The sequence below is a fragment of the Lonchura striata genome, chromosome 32, assembly GCF_050655825.1.
Source record: "Lonchura striata isolate lonStrDom1 chromosome 32, ASM5065582v1, whole genome shotgun sequence".
Taxonomy (NCBI): domain Eukaryota; kingdom Metazoa; phylum Chordata; class Aves; order Passeriformes; family Estrildidae; genus Lonchura; species Lonchura striata.
The window spans coordinates 2,935,060-2,960,318 of record NC_140734.1 but is presented as its reverse complement, the minus strand read 5'-3'; the positions used below and the strand labels follow the sequence as shown (position 1 = coordinate 2,960,318).

At 50.9% G+C, this 25,259-nt stretch overlaps 1 protein-coding gene across 1 annotated transcript; it reads left to right on the top strand.

The window, feature by feature from the left end:
* The first annotated feature begins 7,000 nt into the window (after positions 1 to 7,000).
* On the top strand, positions 7,001 to 20,023 carry LOC146764616 (EF-hand and coiled-coil domain-containing protein 1-like). The gene is made up of 5 exons (XM_085564056.1): positions 7,001 to 7,089; positions 9,477 to 10,134; positions 10,166 to 10,255; positions 17,948 to 18,053; positions 19,923 to 20,023. Exons 1-5 carry the CDS (start codon positions 7,001 to 7,003, stop codon positions 20,021 to 20,023), a joined length of 1,044 nt encoding a protein of 347 aa, XP_085420182.1.
* Positions 20,024 to 25,259: the final 5,236 nt, after the last annotated feature.

The window sequence follows — 25,259 nt, the reverse complement described above, 5'->3', positions numbered from 1 at the left end:
TCTGAATTAAAACAACGTTTGTGAGGCAGATGAAGAGCTTAGACCTCAGAGATCAATATTCCTGGGAGGAGGAGGAGGAAGGAAGGATAAAATCTTGTTTCAAAGTCTGTTTCTTCAATCCTACGATGCCAGAAGTATGCTAGACTACACCTGTCTCCAAATGTCATTCAATTACAGAAAACCCCTTTGCAGTGCCAGACACCAGGACAAATTACTCAACACTTTGCCTCACAATGCATCAACATTAATTCTAGTGAGAGTTAGGCCTTAGGTGCAGTCTGATTAGAGCAAATCAACATGGTGTCAATGGCGACAAGAATTTGCTTGTGAACAGATGATTATGTCCCACTCAATAATGAGCAAAATCTGCCTTGACTTGGAAGAAAGTTGACAGGGAGCAATGCAGTATTTGGGTTTTATCCAGTGATAAAATGGGGCAAGAAGCTGTAACAACTTACCTGTTCTACAGAACACAAGCACTGATACAGCCAAGAGTACACCCACACAAGAAAGGGATTTTCAGGACATTCCTTTATTTCTTAACATGCAATGGGCAGCAAAATGCTGCCATTGGTCTGAACTGGAAACCGTGTTCCTCTCCAGTTTCTCCTTGAGCACACTGTGTGTTATTTGCAGACTTCACTGCCCAGCCCATCAATCCTCTCTTGGCCATTTGCTAAATGGCACAACTACCAAAATACAGGTGCCAGCATAATCAGCCCAGCACTAATCCAGCACTGCTTTGATGCTGCACAGGAGCACAGAATGGCTTGGGTTGGAAGGGACATTTAAAGGCCATCTCGTCCCATGCCCTGCAGTGAGCAGGTACACCTTTAACTAGGTCAGGCTGCTCAGAGCACGAGCTCGAATGTCTGCAGGGTTGATGTCTACCTCTCTGGGCAACCTGTGCCAGGGTTTCAAAGCCTACAGTTTTAAAGAATGGGTTTCTTTTGTCTCGTCTGAATCGACCGTCTTTTAGATTAAAACGAAACCCCCTCGCTCTGGTCACAAAGGGCCCTACTAAAAATTCTGTCCCATCAGTTTTACCCTGAAGGTACTGAAAGGCAGCAATCAGGTCTCCCTGGAGTCTTCTCTCTTCCAGGAGGAACAGCCCCAGCTCTCCCAGCCTATCTCCAAAGCAGAAGGGCTCCAGCCCTCACAGCATTTTGTCCCTTCTCTGGACTAGACCCAACAGAACCATGTCCTTCATGTGTTGGGGACCAGAGCTGGATGCAGTACTCTTGTCGTGGTAGAGATGGAGACAATGCAAAGCAACACACTCCATTTCCAGAAGGCTTCAAAGCCTGTTTTTTATTCTAGCATGCATGCTTTTCCTACATTCTTACAAAGCGTGTAAGTTTACACTTTACTCATTGGTCACAAGAGACAAGCAAAGTACTTATTGGAATAGGCAGTTGCAGGTTTCTCTTATTCATCCTTCTTTCTTGGTTTGTATATCAACGCCCTTGGTAGAAAATTCTTTTGGGGTAAACATGGATCCTCTTATCAAATTTCTCTCTGGCTCACCAAAGTTGCTGTAAATTGCATGAATCTTTAAAATTAGAGGGTTTTGGGAAAGCTGCAAAAGGCAGGCCTCAGAGACAGCAAAACTGCAACTAAAGCTAAGCACTAAGATTTGTCACCAGAAAAATTATGTAAGAAGCAGAAAAGTTAGGACAAATGGAACAATGGTCTGTGTATTAACATGTGGCTAGAATGACTCCCTAAGCTACAGAAAAGTATATCTAGCAAGATATTAGAAAGTTCTAAGCTTACTAATGGAGCTCTGGACATTGGGTTTTAAGGCTTAAAATACAAGTAGGTATTGTATTGGAAAGAAGCAAGCATTTTTTTTAAGCAAAGGTACGTGTGCTTATAGTGGTTGGATAAATCTATTGTCAGTATGCTTTTGCTTTGTATGACTGATCAAAATCTTTTAAAGTATGTTATAACATTAAGTTGTTTGTCTGCTGCCGGGCATGTGAGTTGCTGGCATCTACCCATTGTCACAACGATGTAATGAGACTGATGCTAGAAAAGAAACAGCTCGAGACGTGTTCCTCAGCAGTCCTGTTCCGTTCCTCATTTGTACATAAACCCCAGGCCAGCAATATAAAACATCATCCACAGTAGTGCAGGTGGAGTCTCACCAGAGCAGAGCGGTGCAATCACCTCCTTCAACCTGCTGGGCATTTTCCTTTGGATACACATGGCTGACACATGTCCAGCCTCTCATCTAGCAGCAGCCCCAAATCCTTCTTGGCCGGGCTGCTCTCCATCCCTTCATGCCTCGAGCTGTGAGATCAGCTGGGCTGGGACTGTGTCACAGCTTTTGGGCAGAGCTGCTGGGCAGGATGAGCTCACTCCCAGAGAAAGTAGAACCCACTCCTCAGGCAACTCCAGCCTGGCCATGAGGTCACAGCAGGCTCTGGGGTCACAGCAGGCTGAGGGCACAGCAGGCTCTGAGGTCACAGAGGTCCCAGAGCCCCGTGGTTGCAGAGCACCACAAGGCCCCAGCAGGCAGTCCTGGAGCACAACTGCTGCGGCAGCAGCGGCGGTGGCAGCAGTGGTGCTGACATTGGGACAGCGGCCTCAGGACAGTGGTGGCAGCGAGAGCGGCGGGACTGGCACAGGGCAAGGCACCATGGCCCTTGCTCTGCGCCTCCTCCTCCTGCTCCTCCTGGCCGTGGCCCTGCCTGCCAGGGCTGCCCAGGCTGCTCCGCTGCAAGCGCGGGGCGCAGGTGAGCCGGCAGCCTGGCTGCCCTTTCCCAGGACAGCGCTCCCTGCTCCCCGGGAAGGGCCTGGGATGGTTTTCCCTGGGCTTTAGGGAGGGTTTCCTCTGATGGAGGCAGAGAGCCCCCCTGGGCCCTGGGCTGTGCCAGCCACCCCTCCAGGGATGTTGCACAGCGTCTGCAAAGAGGGTGGGCAGTGACCAGGTGCCAGCCCAGAGTTCCCAAGGCTCTTTCCAGCTTTGGCTGTGTCCATTGCCACCTGGCTCCCACAGCCTTACTGATCCCCTGTCAGTTCCCAGTTCCATGAGGCAGAAGGGGATCCCAGCACACCATGGAAATGGGTCTAATCTGTGCTCCCTTCTAGATTGGTATCATGACTTGGGTGATTTGGAAATGCTGGTAAATGACGACTTCAAGACCTTTCCAGATGCTGAAGGCAAGTTCTCAATGTACCTTTCCTGACAGAATAATCAGTGTCAATCTGGCAAGAGCTCCCTTCTGTCCTAAGTTCCTCTGAAGGTTGATGGATTCAGGAAAATTTGCCCTGCTCCTTTCTCAAGCCCTGAGTTATCCCACAGGATTGCTGTCAGTAGGAGGGAGCATTTAGCTGTCCATCTTCCTCCTGTGCGCAATGCCAGAGTGTCCTTCTGTGTGCTCTGTGCAGCCCCAGAGAAGAGCAGAGAGGGAAGGGGCCGGGCCCAGGGCTGTGCCCCGGGGCTGAGCCTTGGGTGCAGCCTGAGGATCTCCTGCAGCACCACCGGAGCTGTTCTGTCCTGCCTTTCTTTGCAGCTGAACCAGTTGGTGAAGGTGGTGCAGCTTCCCAACCCATCCCCATCACTGAGCCTCTGGGAGATGGTGAGGGTAGGTCAAGGCCTTTCCCCCTGCGAGAGCTGCCAGCTCAGAGCCCAAAGCTCGGCCAGGGGGGCATCGCTGCAGGTGCCAGGACAGAACCACGCACATGTGTGCCCTGGCCCTGGGCCATCCCCTCACTGCTCCTGGGGCTCAGTGCTGCCTGTGCAGATCTGCAGCGATGACAGAAGCTCCTGTGGCTGTTGAGTTACAGGTGTGGCTGCAGGGAGGACTTCTCTAGCTCCTTTTATGGCTACTGCCCGCAAGCCCAGCTCCCATCGCAGGGGTGAGTAGTGTGTCTCTGCTGACTCCACAGGCTGAGCACTGGTTTTGTGGGATCCACTGAGAAATGGAAATGTTTTGCTCTAAGGTCCTCCAACAGGGAACATAAAAGCTCCAGGATACAAGAAGCACCATGAGCCATCTGAAAACATGAGGCAAATGCTGAAGGAAATGGAACAGGCAGGACAAGGTGGGTGATTTCTCTCAGGCTTCCCCTGGGACTCAGCAGCCAGGGGCGTTCCCTGCACATCTGGACAGGCTGTGCCCGACACAGCTGGAAAAGATTCATGGCAGCCTCGCTGCCCTGCTGCTGCTCTCATGGCCTGCAGGGCTGTTTCCCAGCCTGGGCTGGCTGCAGCTTCTCCCCAGCCTCTGCAGGAAGGCATTTGGCACCAGCTGACAGGGAGCCCAAACTGCAGCACGGGTCTGACATGCCCTGCAATTTCCCATTCTCTGGGTTGATCAGAAAGGGCACCTGTTTGGAGAGCAGAGAGCTGTGGCCACCCAAATAGTTTTTAGAGATTTCCTAATTCTTAACCATTACTTTGACATTCACTGCCTACTGAAGATGCCACCTTCCTACTGGTGAACAGCCCCACCTGATCCAGCTGTCCCTTTTCCTTCCTCTAGAAATGGAAGGAGAGGCTGTGCTGAAGGCTGAGTTTCCCAGAGGAAGCAGTGGCTCACTGGCAGCCTCTGCTGCAGGAAGGGAGGCGCTGCCAGGCACAGTCACAGGAGGTAATTGCTGTGCCTCTGGGCCTGAGCCCTGCTGAGCCTTGAGCTGCCCTCTCTGCTACTTGGCAGAGCTGGCACAACCTGGACAAGGCTGGCACAGCCCAGAGGAATTGTTATGCTCAGGGCACTCAGGGTACTGAGCAGTCCTGCTGGGGTCCCTCCATGGGAGACACATCCCAAAACCTGGGAGTGACTGCACGGGGTGCCCATGGTGGGCAAAGGGCAGAGGGGGAGAAGAAGGCTCCAGTGTGTCCCGACAGGGCCTGGGTATGAGCCCTTGGGCTGGGGGAGCAGTTCCAACAGAGGGAGGGAGAGAGGGAGTGCAGGAGGGAAGGAATGGTTCTGGCACTACATGCTGCACTTATCCCCAGGACTTTAGGGTTGTTTCCCTCTGTGGGAGGGAGAGGGCCCCATGGCCCTTGGGGTACTCATGCCACCCCTCCCAGGGATGTTGCACAGGGCCTGAAAAGAGGATGGAGAGTGGCCAGGAGCCAGCCCTGAGTTCCCCAGACCCCTGTGCAGCTTTGGCTGTGTCTTTTCACATCTGGATCCAATGGCCTTACCTGAACCCCTTGCAGTGCCCAGTTCCCACAGGCAGAGAGGGATCCCAGCACATCAGGAACTGGTTCTGGTCTTTGCTCCCTTCTAGATTGGTATCATAAAATGGCTTATATGGAAAATCTGGTGAATGATGGTTTGGAGAATCTAGATCGTGGTGGAGGCAAGTACTCCGTGTGTCTTTCCTAAAAGAATAATCAATGTCATTCTGACAAGAGCTCACTCATGATCCATTTACCTTAACATTATCTCAGGGCTGAAAGATTCTGTAAAACTTGCCCTGCTCCCTTCTAGAGCCCAACAGTGATTCCACAGGATCACTGTCAGTGGGAGGAAGGAGCATTTAGCTGCCCATCTTCCATTCATGTGCAATGTCAGTGTGTCCTTCTGTGTGCTCTGTGCAGCCCCAGAGAAGAGCAGAGAGGGAAGGCGCCAGGCCCAGGGCTGTGCCCGTGGGCTGAGCCTTTCACAGCTCCTTTGCCGGCCCCAGGGAGCCTGAGCTGCTCCTGCTGCTGCTGCCAAGCCCTGGCCTCCACTGGGGCTGGGTTTAGAGCTGCTGGCAGCTCCAGGGAGTCCTTTCTCCCTTGACTGCCCCGCAAGGAGCTCCTTCCTTCCCAGTGTGGGCCCACCGCAGGCTCGTGGTCCCCCTGCCCCTGCTCCTGAGTGGAAGGCAGAGCTGAGGGAATGCCTTGGAGGGCACCAATCACCCAGGGCCACTCACTGCCACTCCAACCTGAGGGAGACGTGCCACACCTTTCTGTTAAGGTCCTCCTAGAGAGAAGAACCAAGGCAGAGGAGACAGGAAATCCCTGGAGGCTGCCAAACATCTGGACCAAATGCTGAGTGATCTGGAGAGACAGCGTGGTGGGTGCATTTCCCTCCCCCTTCCCCTGGGACTCAGCAGCCAGGGGTGTTCCCTGCATATCTGGACAGGCTGTGCCTGGCACAGTGGGAAGGGATCCATGGCAGCCTCGCTGCCCCGCTGCTGCTCTCACGGCCTGCAGGGCTGTTTCCCAGCCTGGGCTGGCTGCAGCTTCTCCCCAGCCTCTGCAGGAAGGCATTTGGCACCAGCTGACATGGAGCCCATACTGCACCATGGCCCATGCACACCCTGACATCCCCTGCAATTTCCTGGTCTCCAGGCAGATCAGGAGAGGTGGTGTTTTGGAGAAGGGAAGGTTCTTTCTACTTCCAAAAGTTCATCTGATTTCCTGATCATTCTCCATGACTTTGACCAGTATTGGGTCATGAAGATGGCACCTCCCCGATGGGGAAGAGTCCCATCTCATCCAGCTGTGCCTTTTCTTTCTCAAGCCATGAACCAAAAGTCTGTACAGAAGGTGGCTGTTCCAGAAAGAAGCAGTGGCCTAGTGCCAGCCTTTACTGCAGGAGGGCAGGCAGTTCCAGGCACTGGCACAGGAGGTAATTGCTCCAGTGTGTCCTGACAGGGCCTGACTCTGTCCCCTGGGGCTGGGGGAGCTGTCACAGGGCAGGGAGGGCCAGGGCTGGCAGGGGCTGCTCAGGGATGGGTTTGGCCCCTGTCCCTCCAAGCAGCCACGGCCCAAGCAGCTGCGCTGGCCCCGGGCTCTCCTGCCGGCCTGCTGGGCTTTGTTGGGTGGCACAGCCTGTGCCAAGGGGCGGCAAGGTGCCTGCAGGCCCCAGCTCTGGGCAAACAGACAACGTCCTGGCCGTATCCACCGTGCTGCCAGCTCAGCAGTGCAGCACAGCGCGGGCTCATGCTCCCCATTGCTCCCACAGAAATGCTTGGCAAGTCCAGTACAGATGCCCTGAATCCACCGAGCCCCTCAAGAGTTTTCTGCCCCCAGCATGTACGCAGGTCCTGCATGATAGGCACGGTGGTGACACTGTTCACTGTGCCACTTTCTGTGGTCCTGTTCTGTTTCGGGTTCCGGTGGTGGAAGGAACAAAAACAGTAAGTTGTTGCGGATTTCTACCCTCCAGCATCTTCAAAGGCTGCTGACAGTCAGGGAAGATTCCCAGTGAGGCTGCAGTGGAGTTGTGGCAGTCCATGGCTGTCCAAAGAACTCTGCTGAGGGTTCTGCTGCTGCTCAGTGCTTTCCTTGGCCTCTTCATTGCTGGGCCTTGTCCTGGGGGGCTGCTGGGGCTGCAGCCAGTGCTGGCTCCCCCTGAGGCTGCCTGGCCAGGAGCAGCCCCAGGGGCACAGGGCAGAGGCACAGCAAGGTGGGGAGGAGAAAGAGCGGGGACGAGATGGCCCCTGAAAGGCAGAGGCGCTCTGGGGCCCGCTCCTGGCCAGGGAGCCTGCCCAGAGCCGTCCCCTGCTCGCCGGGGCCTCGAGGGGCAGCTGTCCAGCTGGGCCAAGGTGTGCCAGCCGCTCCAGCCGTGCTGGGGAGCCTTGCCAGCTCTGGGCCCTGCTGTGCAGGAGGGTCCCTGTGTGCCACTGGCAGCTGGGGCCTCAGCCACTGCTCTCTCCACAGCAGCGCTGCCGCAGCTCCAGCATTCCGGCCGAGAAGGCGTGACTCCCCCTCGCCCCCAGGGAGCCCAGAGAGCGACGGGTCTGGCAGCTCTCAGACATCGCCTCAGCAGCAGCAGCTGCCCAAGAAAGCAGAGCCCCAGTGCTCCGTGCCTCCCCCACAGCCCCCCAGACCGGTTGTGATGCAGAAGCTTCCCGAGATCCCCCCACCTCCTCCCCTCCCGAGCCCCCCGCCCTGGTCCATCTAGGACTGGAAGTGGGCCAGCCATGGCAGGGCACGGGCCACCAACAGCTTGGGGCACCTGCTCTCCTTTACAAATAACACCCTTACCTATGCACAACAGCCACAGTCACTTTTCATACTGTTCTACCTTCAACAGGAAGGGCTGAAGATTCTTCCCTGTTCTGTTTCATCCTTTACCACTTAGATTTTCATACAGTTGGCTGCTGGCTGCATCTCTTAAAGGCTTTATTAGCATTGCATGTTTTACCCCACCTATCAGGCGAAAAAAATAAAAAAATATTATTCAGTTTAGACTTTGTTTTTAGTGTGGTTGGGCCACTCACATTTTGAGCAATTAATTTTCCATAATACTTCTTCCTTTTTCCTTACTATTCATAAAAAGTTAATCTGGACATAAAAATCACCACAATTACTGAGACTTCTCTCAAAGCCGAGGGGAACCTAGCACAAAATATTCTCCCTGTGTACTGCACAACAAGAAATATTCAGAGGAAACTAGAGTGGCAGCTGAGGCTTGTGGAACTCCCAGAATAATGAGCCTGCAGAGGAGGCAAAGAGCCCTAGCCTTGGTTGAGGGAACTTCTCCTCACAGACTCCTCTGAGAATGTGGCACTCCAGGAGGGGAAAGCTTTTAAACCTTTGCCTTACCTTCCTCCTGTGCTAAAATGTAAGGCTCTTCCTGAGAATAAACTGAGCTATAAAATATTCTTTATTCCTCAACAAAGCTACTCAGGTTTTCGATTTATCTTAAAAGAGCAAAACCAAATGGGGCCAGAAATTTCTCATCAAAGCCTGTTTGCAGAGAAACCCCACCATAGGAAAGAAAATATTTATTAGCATCAGTTCACTCAAAAGAAACCCAGCCCTGAATTGAGCAGCGCTTTAAATGAACTTGAATTCACTTTCCTCACATATCAGCTGGTTTGGTTTGCTCTTTTTTTGTCCTAGAGAGAATATTCAAACTATTTGCTCTTGACAGGACTCCTTGGATGGTACTCAAACCTGGTTCCTCATGATGCCTTGTCTGGCCTGTTAATGCAGCCTGTTAGCAGCACCTGGCTTTGCCACCCTGCTCATGGTAGCGGGGCACGGCTGGTGCCATGGTTCCCTCTGGTGCCACGGTCCCCTCTGGTGCCACAGTCCCCTCTGGTGCCCGTCCTGGTTTGTGGCATGTCCGTGCTGGTGAAGGATCCCTGCTTGTGCTGCTGACTGCGTTCAACAAGGCCGGTCCTACTCGCCAGCCAAAGAGAGACTAAAGTCACTGCTTTGGGCAGCTCCTTTGAGCGAGTTTAACGCTTACTCATCTCTATGCCAGACCCCTGAAAAGCCACACAGCAACACCATAAAGTCAGCTCATCGACAGAGGTGAGCAGGTCTGAGCAAACAGAAGGTCGGCTTTCAAGCACATTGGGTTTTTAATTTAGTGGAAGCACTCACTCGTTCACGAGCCTTACTTGTCCAAGTGGATTGTGCGATGCTGCTGTCTTGCTCGCGTTCAAGAGAAAGCAGAGGGGAGAAAGGAGTTAAGAAATGAGAGACGCACCTGGGGCGCAGGCTCGGCAGCCAGACGGAGCAGGGCGGCACCGGGCCGCTTTGCCGGAATCCCTTTTGGTGCCGGACAAAGGCGGACGCTGCTCGGCGAGCGGCGCTGGAGCGGCGGCGGCCCCGCCCCGCCCGTCCCGCCCCGCCGCGGGCCGGGGCCGAGCGCTCGGCCGGGCGGGCGCTCGGGATGCTCGGGCAGCGCCGCGGGCCGGGCGGGCGCGATGGAGCCGCCGGAGGGCTGGGACCCCTACGGGCGGCCGGCCCGGCGCACGCAGTGGCTGGTTAGCGCCCTCGCCTCCCACTACGGGCTGGTGCGCGGCGTGGAGAACGAGATCGCCGTGCTGGCCACCGGCCTGGACCGCTACCTGCAGGAGATCTTGCAGCGCCTGGGCCGCGCCGGGGCGGGCCGCATCCCCGGCGAGGACTGCCGCACGCTGTGCCGGGTGCTGGGGCTGGAGGAGGCGGCGGAGCCCGAGGAGTGCGCGGGGCTGTGGGACGGGCTCTCGGCCGAGCTCACCTTCCGCCGGTTCCACGCGCGGCTCTGCGGCCACTTCAGCACCCGCGCGGGGCCGCGGCTGCCGCCGGGCCGGGAGAGCGAGCACATCGAGACCCAGATCCGCCTGCGCAGCCCCCGCCGCCGCCGCCGCCGCCGCGCCGACCCCGCCGGCCGCGGGGCCGCGGGCAGCGCCGAGCGGCGGCCGCCGGGGCCCCGCTGCCGAGAGCGCTGCGAGGAGATGGTGGCGCTGGAGCGGCCGAGGAGCGCATGGCCAGGCTGCGGGAGGAGAACGGCACCTGCGGGAGCTGCTGGAGCACATGCGCGCCGCCCTGCAGAGCAGCGGGGCGCGGTGCCTGGCGCTGCAGGTGAGTCCGGGCCGGCTTCTGCACCGGCCTCCCGGGGGCGGCTCGGCCGGGCCCGAGTGCTGCAGGAGAGATGCCGCTCTCGGAAAGTCAGTGCTATAAATTGAGGCGAATCATTTGATTCAGCCTTTTAAGATCAATTAATAATTTTATTAATTACAGCAAGCGATAGCAAGCAAACAGCGCTGGGTGCAGCTGGGGAGTCTGCGCTCTGCCATGGGGTGACACCCTTCCTTCTCTTCAGTCCCTTTTTATACTTTCCTTTTTCGTATCTTCTCTGCGTTGTGCTGGCAACAGTTGATTTCACAAGAGGGGTGATGGGTCTCCTCTGCTGCGGTTATCCAGCCAGTTCCAGCCAGTCCTGCAAGATCTTTCTTTTTTTTTCCATACATAGTTATCACATTGTTTTACAGTATTTGCTTGCGGTTACCTAGCCTTGCCTAATCTTGCAAGTTCCATGCCCCGACCCCCACCCTTTTCCTCTACCCTAATTTTCACACTCTTGATGAACAAACAAGGCAATGCAGTTTTTCACATTCCCCCGTTTTTTTTTCTTCTACCATTTTGTTCATCAAATCGTTTTATTTCTTGGTGGGCTAGAATTAAAGTCTCTCCTACTTCAGGATTTATAGGGAGAGTTTCATATTTGGCTTTGATCAGCATCAGGTGTGCTGCCTTCAATTTTCTTTTTGCTATTCCAATTTTATCTCCTGCTGTTTGCCAATCTGAGGCTATTGTTTTACACTCTCAGTACCTACAGAAATATTCCCTAGGGTAATTGCAATACCCTTTCCCTGGGTTTGATGCTGGACGCATATAAAATCCTATGTTATTAAAACAGGGCTCTACAGGGGCTAGTTTGCATAACCGTGGGGTAAATCTAGGGGGTCTGGATGTTATCTGACTCTGAATTACTCTACTATGTACTCCAGTTATTGTCTACTTAAAGGGTTGGTGCAAAGCTGGGGAACCCTCTCTTTGGTATACAGTACAAAGCACTAACATATTATTTTCCAATAAGGGTGGGGTTATGACCTTGTTTTTATTGCATAATATCTTGTTTTCCCCTCTTGGGTTTGTTGCCTTTCTGGTGTTTCAGAGGCAATCAGACCGGTCGTCTGGGGGAGCCTAGTACTCGGTTGGCAATAGTTGGAGCATTTCAGCATTATTCTATTTGGGGGGGACCTGGCTTTTTCCCCTCTGCCTCGCTCGCCGTCTCCGGTGCTTCAAGCCGCGAGGTGAATTATCTCCTCGGCAGCAGCGGTACTCGCCTGGGCGTCCTTTCCCCTGCTCCCGCCTAACTTCATACTGTTCCCAATTTTTATCTTTGACCGGGGGTGGGTCGCACGGGACCCCCTTTAGTTCCCTCTGACAACACCTTTTTAGAATTTGGGCAACAAATGGAGTGGGTTCGTTAGTATGGAAACAAAAGTTTCCTGATGCACTCCTTTGGTGTATATTTTTTACCAGTCCTCAGACTCGAAACAAATCTACTGATTTTTCAATTTTCTTGATTTTAACACAATTTCTGTTCAGACCCCAGTTGGCGGCCTCCCCCCTTGGCAATGGACCTGCCACCGTTCTTGGCAAATTTTACATGCAAAGCACCTGAAAGGACAACAATCACAATCTACCTTATTACAAACTATCAAATAATCATTAAAATAATTACTAACACACACAAAAGGATAATAAGTATAATCTACCTTATTATAAACTACTAAAAAATTACTAATAAGTAGGTAATTATATCCCTTTTTGTTCTCCTTTGCAACCGACTTAAATGATGCACACAGAGTTCCTAGATTTTTCTTAATGGTAACCTTCAAATTCCTAGGCTGGCTGTCTACTTTCCACTGGTCATCCATGGTGGCTGGACTTTTAACTCGACTGGCATGCGTCCACTCTTTCTCGGCCATCCGTATCACAGTTCTTGTGGTTTTCTTTCTTCTCAGATTTTACTAAAAGTAGGAACTACTTCATAGGCATATTTAGAATTAGTAAAAATAGTCCCACTTTTTCCTTTCAATAAATTTAGAGCTTTAAGCACAGCATATAATTTGCATGCTTGGGCTGACCAGCTGGGGCTAAGGGGACCAGATTCTACTGTCTTAAATGTTTTCTCATCTATTATAGCATACCCGATTTTTTTTTTTTAATTTTTTTTTTTTTTCAGAACTCGAGAGAACTTGTCTACATATAATTGAGCTTCTTCTTTTAGTTTTTCTTCCTCATGATCTGGCTTTATTTTTGTTTGTTCCTTTATCTGTTGGAGGTAAACATGTGTTAGTTCTGTAATTGGTTCTTTATATAAAAAAACACTGGGCCGGGTTTTTCAGGCCCGTGGTTTCTTAACTTAGAAGAGGAGACTAGGATGCCTTCATACGTTAGGAATCTGGCATCCGTTATCTATTTGTCGGCCTTCTGTTGCAAAACTCCATGAATGTTATGGGGAGATAAGACTTTTAGCTCACTTCCAAAGGTTATCTTCCCAGCTTCCTCTATCAGAAGAGCAGTGGCTGGCTAATGGGATCAAGGAGTTTGGAGAGATATGCTACTGTTTTGGTTTTTTTTTTTGTTTTGTTTTGTTTTGTTGTATGTGTTGGGGTTTTTTTGTTTGTTTGTTCGTTTGGGGTTTTTTTTTGCAATTAATAAATCATCCACATATTGTAATAACACTGTCCCTTCCCCTAAAGAATAACTTGCCAGTATTTGTTCTAAAACTTATCCAAACAGATTTGGGGATTTTGTAAATCTCTGGGGAAGGACTGTCCATCTAAATTTTTTTTTTTTTTGGTTTCAGTCCTTGCCTCCCCTCCTTAGGTATAGGATATTGCTTAATTCTGACAGGTATCTCCGGGTTCCTAATAGTTACTTCAAAGGGTTCAATGTTTAATTTTCCTGTACTATTAGGGGAGTACCAAACCTCTGAATTAATCTTTTTCTCATCCTCAGCCTGGAGAGGACACAATTTTACTGTTAGTTCTCCCTTGCTAATCTCTATCCCTATCCCAAATTTAACTATCAAATCTCTTCTCAGTAAATTATAATCTGCTTTTGGAACTAATAAAAATTACTCAATTACTAATTTGGAGTTACTTTCTAAAAGGACATCCTTGATTACAGGTACTCCAAAGGGTTTCCCTTTGGCTCTAATCACTTGTATTATTTCAGATGAAATCTTACACCCTTGGAGAAGGGTCCGGACACTCGGTCTTTCCGCCCCTGAGTCCACAAGGAACTCATATTCTTGCTTCTGGGGACCTATTTTTAATTTTACCAGGGGCTCTGTTCTTTCTCTTGTCCCCAGCAGATAGAGCCCCTGACACCCCTAATCTTCCTTAAACTGCTCTTCATCAGCCATCCTTTGTCGGCATTCCCGCTTCATATGTCCCTTTTTCCCCCAGTAAAAGCAAACAATCCTATCTCCTCTACCTTGTCTTCCTTCATTCACCTGCCGACCAGCTCCCCTCAAACCTCCTGGGTGGCCACCACCCCTTCTTTGGGGAGATTGCCTCTGTCCTTCCCTTACAGCTGCTAACATAATCTTAGACTGCTTCTTGTAGTTCTCATCCTCCCTCCTAACATAAACCTTCTGAGCCTCCCGCAGTAACTCATCCAGCCCCCTCGCTTGCCTCCCTTCTAACTTTTCCAACTTCTTTCTAATATCCATCCACGAGTTTACCACAAAATGAACTTTCAACAGTGTCTCCCCTTCAGGAGTGTTAGGGTCCACTCCTGAATATAACTGAAAGGCTTTTCTCAGCCTCTCCAACAACTCAGTTGATCTTCATCCTTTTTCTGTTGTTCCTTGAATGCCTTTTGTACATTCTGTCCATGAGGGACAGCCTTCCTTATTCCCTGTATTATTATATTTCGCAAATCGCCCATATGGGTATGGTGTAACGGGTCTTGATTATTCCACTGGGGATTCTGTAGGGGCCATTTAGTATCTGCTAATGGTCCCTGCTGATGTTCATCATCCCAGATTCTCATGCCCGTTTCCCTAATCATTCTCCTTTCTTCTGCAGAAAACAAAATCCCTAACATGGATTGCATCTCCTCCCAAGTATAAATATTAGGTCCCAAAAAATGATCCAACCGCTCCACCACCCCTAAAGGATCTTCTAACAAATTTCCGAGTTCCTTTTTAAATTCCCTAGCATTCCCCGAGTTTAATGGGACGGATATGTACCCTATTCCTAGAATCTGGGCAGGCTGTCCTGGTTGCGCTGCATTTGGGTTAGGCACCATTCCCATTCCATGCTCCCTAAGGGGAAATATAGCCAATTCTTGTTTTCCCTTTTGTCGGGTCTGGCTTCGGGTTACTCGCCGAGAACCCTCAGGGATACTTTCCTCCAACCTTTCACCTTCTGGACCCTCATCCTCCGATAATTCTTGGGTGGGTGCCGAGGGACCCGGGTGGTCTACTAGCAAAGGATCCGGGGGCGGGGGGTATAAAGGTTGTGGCGGTGGAGGTGGCAATGGAAGAGAGGGTGGTGGTGGCGGTATATAGGGAGGGGGGATACCTGGGGGTAATTCAATTTCTTTTGGCCTCTTTTTCTTCCTCTCGATATTGAGAGCAAATAATTTTGTCCTTGTCTATCCTCTTATCTAGAGGACTGCATATTTACTTTTTTCTAAATTAAGGGGTTCTTTTGAATTAATGTAAATATTTAAGGCCTGACAGATCCAATCCTCAAAAGACCCAAATATCGGCCAATATAACTGATCCCCTCTTATTTGTTTCCCCCCCAAACTTCCATGCAGTAATGAGCCATTTTTTCTTTATCTTTTCCCTTCCTAGAAGGAAAGGCATTCCAGTATTTAATCATTGAGCCTAATGGACTATTCTCTGAAATATGGGGAAGTTTTACAGGGATTCCCCCACCCATGGGTTCAGCAGGCTTGCTTTTCCTCTGACCCATTTTCTGGAGTGCCTTCTAACACACACACACTTGCTTCCCTCAATTCGTGGCCCAGTCCGTCGCCGGATATGGGAACCGCACTACTATGAGGTCCGCACTTGCCTGGGGAGTCCGAGCTGTCGGCCCCCCTCTCATACACCACACTCGTCACACTCCAGGATTCCCGACCCCCGACCAGGCGGTCCTGTTCTCCCAGAACAGGCCTCCTCCGGACACCAGGTCCTTCGGAAAATACTTACACCATCCGGTGTCTTTGCCCGGGGCTTCGTGCACAAAGATTAAGGGGGTCGCCGGCAGTTCTTTGCTTGCTATCGGATTTTAGGTTCGTCGGTCGGAGTCCGGGGAGGAGTGTCCCCGTAAGGCCACTGTTAAAGCAAAGGCAGTGGGGCGCCTCCTTAGCGAGGCCCCCTCTCCAGGTGTTCCGATCCGAGTCACGGCACCAAATTTGTTATAAATTGAGACGAATAATTTGATTCAGCCTTTTAAGTTAAATTAATAATTTTATTAATTACAGCAAGCAATAGCAAGCAAACAGTGCTGGGTGCAGCTGGGGAGTCTCCGCTCCGCCAAGGGCTGACACCCTTCCTTCTCTTCAGTCCCTTTTTATACTTTTCTGTTTCGTATCTTCTCTGAGTTGTGCTGGCAACAGTTGATTTCACAAGAGGGGTGATGGGTCTCCTCCACTTGAGGTTATCAGTTCCAGCCAGTCCTGCAAGATCTTTTTTTTTTTGTTTCCATATATAGTTATCACATTGTTTTACAGTATTTGCTTGCAGTTACCTAGCCTTGCCTAATCCTGCAAGTTCTATACCCTGACCCCCACCCTTTTCCTCTACCCTAATTTCACACTCTTGATGAACAAACAAGGCAATGCAGTTTTTCACAGTCAGTGTTTGTCACCCCTCCACTGCTGGACCGAGACCGCAGTTGTTCATTCAGCCTTGGCATTAACTTTTTTTTATAAAGTTGAGTTACAGGGAGGCTTTAAGGAGCAAGGTATGGCACCGGTGTGCCATTAACTATAGTTATGGATAGCACTCTATTTAAAGTGTAGGGGAGCTCAGCTAAACAAACCCACGTGTACAATGCTGCTCCTTCTTCTACTGCATGTGCAGTCAGGATGTGCTGATAGCATTTGCTGGATGTGCACCACCACAGGGTTTTTCCTGAAGTAACAACTTTTGGATTCTTACCTGCACAAGCAGATGCAGTGTCTCTGTCAGAAGTGCCTATAAGAAATATTGGAAGGATGTTTTCTTCAGAGTGTGGTCACAAGAGTTCAGAGTTGGAGCCAGTTCTGCAGGCAGACTGATTAATAGTCTGGGGCTCCTCTGCAGAGCCCCATTAATTCTGGGGCTGGCTTCTGCTGGTTCTGCTATCCTGGCTCGAGTGACACACTTAACAGCAGTTCCATTACTCTGGCATGAAATAGCGTGGAACAGGCAGAGCAGGGAAGGGCAGCATGAACCGATTGTTCTGGCAGCTCTGACCAGGTCTGACCAGGTCTGATTTGATACTCAGCACTCACAGAACCCTGCTCCACCTGTGACACTTCCACTTGCAGTAGATGACTGTTCTCTTCACAATGTCCAGCAAGGCAGGTCAAAGACACTTTCACCATTTGCATCTAAAAAAGGGAAAGGAAATCAGCAGCAGCCATGAAGTCACCAGTCTGAGGTCCCAGGAAGAATGAAAACTACAAAGAGGAGAGCCCCAGAACACCCCCAGCTGCTCCCTGCCCTCTTCTTCTGAACACAACTTCATTGGAAATCTTTTTCAGCAAACTTCTTGACTCCTAAGTACAGACCATAGTGATGACATTACAGGTATACAGAAACTTGTGCAATAACATAATAGTGAGTAGTTTGAAAAGTGAATGCATAGCTAGGTATTAAAATCTACTTTCCAGATATTGTTTCCTTGTCCTCAGTATTTGGCAAAGGTCAAGTAGCATTAGTTGCTGATCAACTCTATGTGATCAAAAAAAAAAAAGCCAACAAAGCCCAATCCAGCTACTTTCAGTCTTAATTAAAATCTATCAATTTCTCCCTGCTTTGTGCTCCTGGTCATTACAGGTGGGGCTGCAGGGAGGACTTTCCCTACTCCACGGCTGGATGCTGCACACAAGTCCAGCTCCCATTGCAGGGGTGAGTAATGTGTCCTTGCTCACCCCACAGGCTGAGCTCTGGTTTTGTGCAATCCATTCCTGGAAAATGGAAATATTTCTCTTAAGGTCCCCTGAGAAGAAAGAACAAACCTACAGGAGAGAGTAAGTCCCTGGAGGAATCCAAACATCTGGAACAAATCCTGAGTGATCTGGAGAGACGCCGTGGTGGGTACATTTCCCTCAGCCTTTCCCTGGGACTCAGCAGCTGGGACCTTTCCCTGCACATCTGGACAGTCCCTGCCCAGCACAGTGGGAAGGGATCCATGGCAGCCTCGCTGCCCCGCTGCTGCTCTCACAGCCTGCAGGGCTGTTTCCCAGCCTGGGCTGGCTGCAGCTTCTCCCCAGCCTCTGCAGGAAGGCATTTGGTACAGGGAGCCCCAACTGCACCACGGGCTTGCAATCCCCGGCAATTTCCTGGCCTCCAGGCAGTTCAGGCAGGGCGCTGTTTGTAAAACAGTGGGTCCTGTGGCAGCCCCAAGAGCCTTGGCCTCTTCCTGACCCTTATCCATGTCTTTGACAAGTATTGCACCCTGAGGATGCCACCTCCCCAGTGGGGAATGGTTACACCTGATCCAGCTGACCCTTTTCCTTTCTCCAGAGATGGACCACAGGGCTTTGCTGAACGCAGCACTCTCTGGAGGAAGCAATGGCTCCATGCCAGCCCCCGATGCACAAATGAGGGAGATGCCAGACAGTGCCACAGAAGGTGATTGCTGTGCCAGGCTCAGCCAGCCTGAGCAGTCCTGGTGGGGTCCCTCCGTGGGAGCCACATCCTGAAACCTGGGAGTGGCTGCACGGGGTGCCCAGGATGGGGAAAGGCCGGAGAGGGAGAGCAAGGCTCCAGTGTGTCCTGACAGGGCCTGACTCTGTCCCCTGGGGCTGGGGGAGCTGTCACAGGGCAGGGAGGGCCAGGGCTGGCAGGGGCTGCTCAGGGATGGGTTTGGCCCCTGTCCCTCCAAGCAGCGACGGCCCAAGCAGCTGCGCTGGCCCCGGGCTCTCCTGCCGGCCTGCTGGGCTTTGTTGGGTGGCACAGCCTGTGCCAAGGGGCGGCAAGGTGCCTGCAGGCCCCAGCTCTGGGCAAACAGAGAACGTCCTGGCCGTATCCACCGTGCTGCCAGCTCAGCAGTGCAGCACAGCGCGGGCTCACGCTCCCCATTGCTCGCACAGACGTTATCACTGAAACAGGAATATATGTCCTGGATCCAGTGCGCATCCCAAGAATTGTCTGCCCCCAGCATGTGCACAGGTCCTGCATGATAGGCACGGTGGTGACACTGTTCACTGTGCCACTTGTGCTGATGGGCTGCTATCTTGGCATTCAGAAGCTGTACGAGAGCAGTCAGTAGTTCATTTTTCTCCACAGTTTTCTTGTAACTCTGCTCATAGCACTGGTACCGAACTTGTAGTCATGCTGCAGTGGAGCTGTGGCCAGTCCATGGCTGTGCAAAGAACTCTGCTGAGGGTTCTGCTGCTGCCCAGTGCTTTCCTTGGCCTCTTCATTGCTGGGCCTTGTCCTGGGGGGCCGCTGGGGCTGCTGGCTCCCCCTGAGGCTGCCTGGCCAGGAGCAGCCCCAGGGGCACAGGGCAGAGGCACAGCAAGTTCTCAACAGTATTTGGGCAACACACATCAGGACAGGACACTGCTTATTTAGTAGCTCATGTAAAGTTTCATGGTAACAGTGATTTTACCGCACAAGTAAATTTGTTCCTGTTCTGTGTTTAAAGAAATCCATCCTGATGAAGGTTTGGCTTTGGCCTTGAGGCTTTGCTCTTTGTGTGAGCTCTGTTCTGGATTGATTCCGACTCAGTCTTGGAGCCAGTTTGGGGTGAAGGCTCATCCCGGCCCTGACTCTTGGCAGTTCTGGGCTCAAAGGGACCATCAATGCTGCACTGCACATGACGGGGGTTTAGGGCTGGATTATCAAAGGGCTCTGAGAAGTTTAAATTACAGTCTTTTTTTCTACATCGTTTTCTTTACGGAATTCCTTCCCTTTTTTAAAACTTGAAAGTTTGAAAAAGTTGAAAACTTGAAAGTTTGAAAAAAACCTTATTTTCCAGAGCTTATTCCAGTTATTTGATAAAGTGAATTATGGCCTATTTACCCCATGGCTGAATTAGAAAACAGTAAGTACAATAATATGAAATAATATTTACACTCCTATGTCTTTCACAGACTCATGAAACTTATGTTGGCTTGATGTGACCAACAGAAGAGTTTTGCTCTGCTTTTAGTTCAAAGAAGAAGCAGCCTCGGAACCTGTTGAGAAGACTCTCTTCACTTCATAGCTGAAGCAAACTTCCAGGGTTCTTTATTGAGGAATATAAAATCTATCTTTTCTGTATATATTCCTGACAAGTAACCGATGGAAATTAGGGATTTGGACTCTTTGGGAAGTACTGACCAGTTGGACATTGGCTCTCTGAAGCTCACTCTGTAATAATCAGTCTTTTTCAGAAGAGAATGTTCAGTATCTTCCTGGCATTACATTTATATTTGTATTCAAAAAGACATCTTGAAAGAGATTTACAACAGCTCTTTACGGTGCCTTAGTTGACTTCTATCTCTTTCACCATAGGTGCCGATGAAAACCTGGATGGCTCCATTAAAAAAGCTGCAAAGCAGATCCTGGAAAAGGGCGCATACATCTGCTCCCACCCTCTAGACAGGAACTTCTGATCCCTCCCTGACAGCAGGCACTCATGAATGGAAATCAGGGACGAATTTGCTGCAGTTCCTGTATTGGACACCTTAAAAGCATCTGTTATTTAATGTCTTTACTAAATGTATCTGTATAAAATAAAACTTCTTTCTAACCACAATTCATAGGAAAAGGATAAATGAAGAGATTTTATTTAAAGCTGAAGTGACTTGATTATAGACATAGATTAGATTGATACAGATATAGATATATAAATTAGATATAGATATAGATATAGATATAGATATAGATATAGATATAGATATAGATATAGATATAGATATAGATATAGATATAGATATAGATATAGATATATCCAGTGTGGTGGTGTCTGTAGCTCTTCTCTTGAGCACTGAGGTCTTGAGGTGTTGTTTCTATTGTGTTTTCAATTGCAATTCTGTTTCAATGCTCGGTTCTATAAACCTCCCACTTTTGTGTTGCTATAGCATATTTTATCCTTAATGGATTGTTCCTTTCCCCTTGTGTTGTTGGTTTTGCCCTGGTTGTCCAACTTCCCAAAGACCTGCCCTTTGTAGCCGAATGTTCCCTGTTCCTCGTGCCACTGAATGTCAATCCCTTCTTATAGCCGCCCCTTTCTCCAGAAACTTCCCTGTCCTTTTTGTATCCTTCGAGGCCCCATTGGTTTGTTTCAATTGTTTCCCTCCCCTCTAATTCCCTATTGGTTTAAACATTGTAATCCCCGCCTTGTGCTCCTCCCCAGGATTCTCCCAGTTGGTTAAAGCTCTGTACCCTCCCCTGTTTAAAAACCCTCCCGCAGCCTGCATTTGTGTGTTTCTGTTGCTGACTCTCCTGGCAATAAACACCGTTGGCAATCATACAGAAGACCTCTCCTTATTCCTTGTCCCTGCTCTTGACACTTTTCCTCCTGCGCCATAGAGCAGTTGTGCCCTACAGCTGCACCCTGAATTGCGTGGATTTTTGGGGGCAGCCCCCTCCTGGCCACGGTGCCAGGAGCCAGCTGGGCTGAAGAGCTCCGGCACCGCGTCACTGAGGCAGCCACTCCATCAAGGAAGGCCTCGGGCTTGGCCAGCCAGCACAGACCCACCGTGTGCTCCTCAGGGTATCCCTTGGCATATCACAGCATTTAAGAGGTTGGATGGTTTTTCCCACTGTTTTATTGACTGACTGTGTCCTTTGAGGACCAGAAGAGGAAGCAGAGCCTTAAATTGCAGATGAAGAGCAAATGGTGAAGCAAAGGCTTCACGTCTCCCGTGAAACAAAAGGACTGTGTTAGCCATGGCCCCCCCAAGGTGCCAAACTTCAAGCCAGGAAGCTGCTGACAGGAGTTTCAGTGTACAGGAACACACATAATAACAGGATATGATTATATGCAGGTGCTTTTATTGTGGAGCCCAGGGAATCAGGGGTACAAACCCAAATCTGGCTGCGACATGACTTTCGAGCTCAACATATTCTATATTCTATTGTTATATAACTTTCATGTTAATTATTAAACTTATATTGTTCTATTGTATATATTGATCTTATTCAACCATGAGTTTCTTGTGATCTTCTACCAGTCCCTGGCTACTGATTCTCATCATTCTTACGATGAAACAGTAATTATATTTAATTACTAAACAATCATTACATCTAACAATTATTTATCATATACTAGCTACACATGTGCTATTCTAGCAAGTGCACGGCCTATACTTTCCCAGAGTATTTTTCCTAGGGCCTACTAAGCTAAATTTTCCTTCTAACTCTTTAAATTGTCATAATTTTGAAACCCTTTTACTATCAGGAGGAAATCTGGCACTTGTTTCCTGCCAGAGAACACTCACTCCTCAGCATTGTGGGCTGTGGCTGACAGTGCTTGAGGGGCCCAGAAATCCTTGGATGTGATCTCCTGTGCCAGTGGCCAGAACACAGAGTAGTGAGACTGACTTGAGGGGGCTGGCCCAGTTCTTGGACAAACTGCCAGGCAGGATGAGCTCCCTCCCCAAGAAGGAAAATTCCACCCCTGAGGTCCATGCCCACCCAGGCCATGAGGTCACAGCAGGACTGTGAGCTCACAGCAGGCTCTGGGGTCACAGCAGGCTGAGGTCACAGCAGGCTCTGAGGTCACAGAGGTCCCAGAGCCCCGTGGTTGCAGAGCACCACAAGGCCCCAGCAGGCAGTCCTGGAGCACAACTGCTGCGGCAGCAGCGGCGGTGGCAGCAGTGGTGCTGACATTGGGACAGCGGCCTCAGGACAGTGGTGGCAGCGAGAGCGGTGGGACTGGCACAGGGCAAGGCACCATGGCCCTTGCTCTGCGCCTCCTCCTCCTGCTCCTCCTGGCCGTGGCCCTGCCTGCCAGGGCTGCCCAGGCTGCTCCGCTGCAAGCGCGGGGAGCAGGTGAGCCGGCAGCCTGGCTGCCCTTTCCCAGGACAGCGCTCCCTGCTCCCCGGGAAGCGCTGGGGATGGTTTTCCCCTGGGCTTTAGGGAGGGTTTCCTCTGTGGGAGGGAGTGAAGACTCGTGGGTCCTGGGCTGCTCCAGCTGCCCTCCCAGGGATGTGGCCCAGGGCCTACCAAAAGTGTGGAGACTGGCCAAGAGACAGCCCAGAGCTCCCCAGGCCCCTGTGCAGCTTTGGCCTTGTCCTTTCACATCTGGATCCCATGGCTTTGCCCAGCTGCCTTGCAGTGCCCAGTTCTCTGAGGCAGAGGGGGATCCCAGCACACCATAGAAAATGTTCTCATCTGTGGTCCAATCTAGATGAGATTGCTGGGAAGGCTTCCCATTCGCTTGGCTGCATAAAGTTGTGAAGCCCTTGGAGCCTCCTGCAGGTATGTTCTCACTGTCCCTGTTCTGTGGAAAGCAGCATTTCCTGAAGGAAGCAGTCGCTCATCGGTGCCAGCCCCTGCTGCAGGAAGGAAGGCGATGCCAGCACGGACACAGGCACAGGAGGTGATTGCTGTGCTGGGCTCAGCCGGGCTCAGCCCTCGGCAGGGCTGTGTGGCAGCAGCTCTTCCCCCAGGCCCTGCCCTTGCACGGCCCGGCAGCAGCCAAAGCTGGAGGCGCCTCGGCTTCCAGGCCTCTGGAACTGGACACAGCACTTGAGGTGCTGCTCAACCAGTGCCCAGCACAGGGGAAGAATCACTGCCTTGCTCCTGCTGGCCACACCATTCCTGATCCAGGCCAGGATCCACTGGCCTTCTTGACCACCTGGGCACTGTGCTGGCTCATGGCCAGCCTGCTGTCCCTCTGTCCCTGCAGGTCCCTTTCTGCCTGGCTGCTGTCCAGCCACTCTGTCCTCAGCCTGTAGTGCTGCAGGTTTTTTGTGGCCATAGTGCAGGACCCGGCACTTGGACTTGTTAAACCTCACCTTGTTGGATTTGGGTCCTGGATCCAGCCTGTCCAGGTCCCTGTCCCTCCTACCCTCCAGCAGATCAACACTCCCAGCCAACTTGGTGTCACCACAGTTCCATGAGGCCCCAGAGTGTCCCAATGGTCTCCATGATTCCATGAGGCCTCCCGGTGTCCCAATGTCCCTTTGGTTCCATGGGACCCCTTGGATCATTGGTCCCTGCAGTGTCACAATGTCACCGTGGTCTCCCAAGGCCCTGCAGTGTCACCGTGGATCCTTGGTTCCTTGAGATCTGGCATAGTAGGAATCCTCTCCTTGGTTCCCCCTGTCTCCCATGCCTCCCACTGTCAGGCTTTACAAGGACACCTGGTCAATGATGGGAGTGGGAGTGGGTACCTACTCGAGGAGGCAATCATAAAAATTCCTCCCAACCCCCTGTCCCAAGCCAGCTGCCACTTCAGATCAGGTATGATCAACTGGATCTGGAGAGTCAGCCAGATGGTTTAGAAGAAAATTGCCCATTGAGCCTCCCAATTATGATTCATCTGTGAGAAAGATCACCACCTCTGTCCTAGGGTGACATCATGGTGCTTGTATCCCCAGTTGTGTGTTCTGTTTATGTTTGATATTATGTTCTGTGCTTTCAGAACTGACTCTGAAAGTGAAGGCTTGTTTTGTCTTGCTATCAGCCGGCTCACTTCCCTCCATGGTCTGTTGTCTAGGAGAGGTGAGGGCTTGCTTGCTTTGCTTGTTTGCTTGCTTGCTTGCTTGCTTGCTCTTGCTCCTGCTTTTGCTTTTGCCTTTGCTTTTGCTAGTTAGTTTAGCTAAGCACTGCAAATTTTTCTTTAGACTGTTTTTTTCCTTTCCCTTTCCTGAGCAGCATTACAACCTTTCCAGACTGGGACCTGGGAAACACTGAGAGGCTGCATTTTGTGATGTGCAGCAGGCAGCCCAGCCCTGGACACTCCCAGGAGTGGACTTTCTGAATTTATCATCTCTTCAGAGTGGTGAAAGAGTTTTTGTCATCTGGTGTTATCTGGTGTTGTTTTGGTTTGTGGTTTTGTTTTTTTGTTTTTTTTTTTTTTTTTTTTTTTGTTTTTTTGTTTTTTTGTTTTTTTTTGTGCTGGGGAGTGTTTTGCTTATTAAATAAACAGGTTTTATTCACTTCTCTCTGAGGACAGTCTTCCTGAACCAGGTCGGGGGGGGAGGGACCGTGGGGGTTTGCTTTCTGGGGGCTCCTTCTGAAGGTTTTCTCCCAAAATTGCCCTAGACCAGGACAATCTCTAACATCAAAAAGGAAAGAAGGGCAATCACAGTGGGTGACTCCCTTCTGAGGGGAATAGAGGGCCCCATATGTCCACCAGAGGCACCCCACAGAGAGGTCTGCTGCCTCCCTGGGGCCCGGGTACGGGATATCCCTGAGAGACTGACTGGGCTGATTCAGCCCTCTGATTATTACCCACTGCTGATACCCCAGGCTGGCAGTGATGAGATTGAAAAGAGGAGTGTCAGGGCAATGGAAAGGGACTTTAGGGCATTGGGTCAGGTGGTTAATAGGACAGGGGCACAGACATTCTTTTCCTCAGTCCCTTTGGAGTCTGAGAAAAATGGTGAAAGCAATAGGAAAGCTCACATTATCAACGAGTGGCTCATGGGTTGGTGTCATTGGCAAAATTTCAGATTCTTTAATCAGGGGGTGACTTTTACAGCACCTGGCCTGCTGGAACCAGATGGGCTCCATCTTTCTGGTAAGGGCAAAAGAACTTTAGCTCATGAACTGACAGAACGTGTTGAGAGGGCTTTAAACTAGGTCTGAAGGGGGAGGGAGATGTAGCTGGTTTGTCTGAAAGCAGGCCCAAGGGTGGTAAGCCTGAGTGAGGGGTGAAATCAGCAGCCCAGCTGA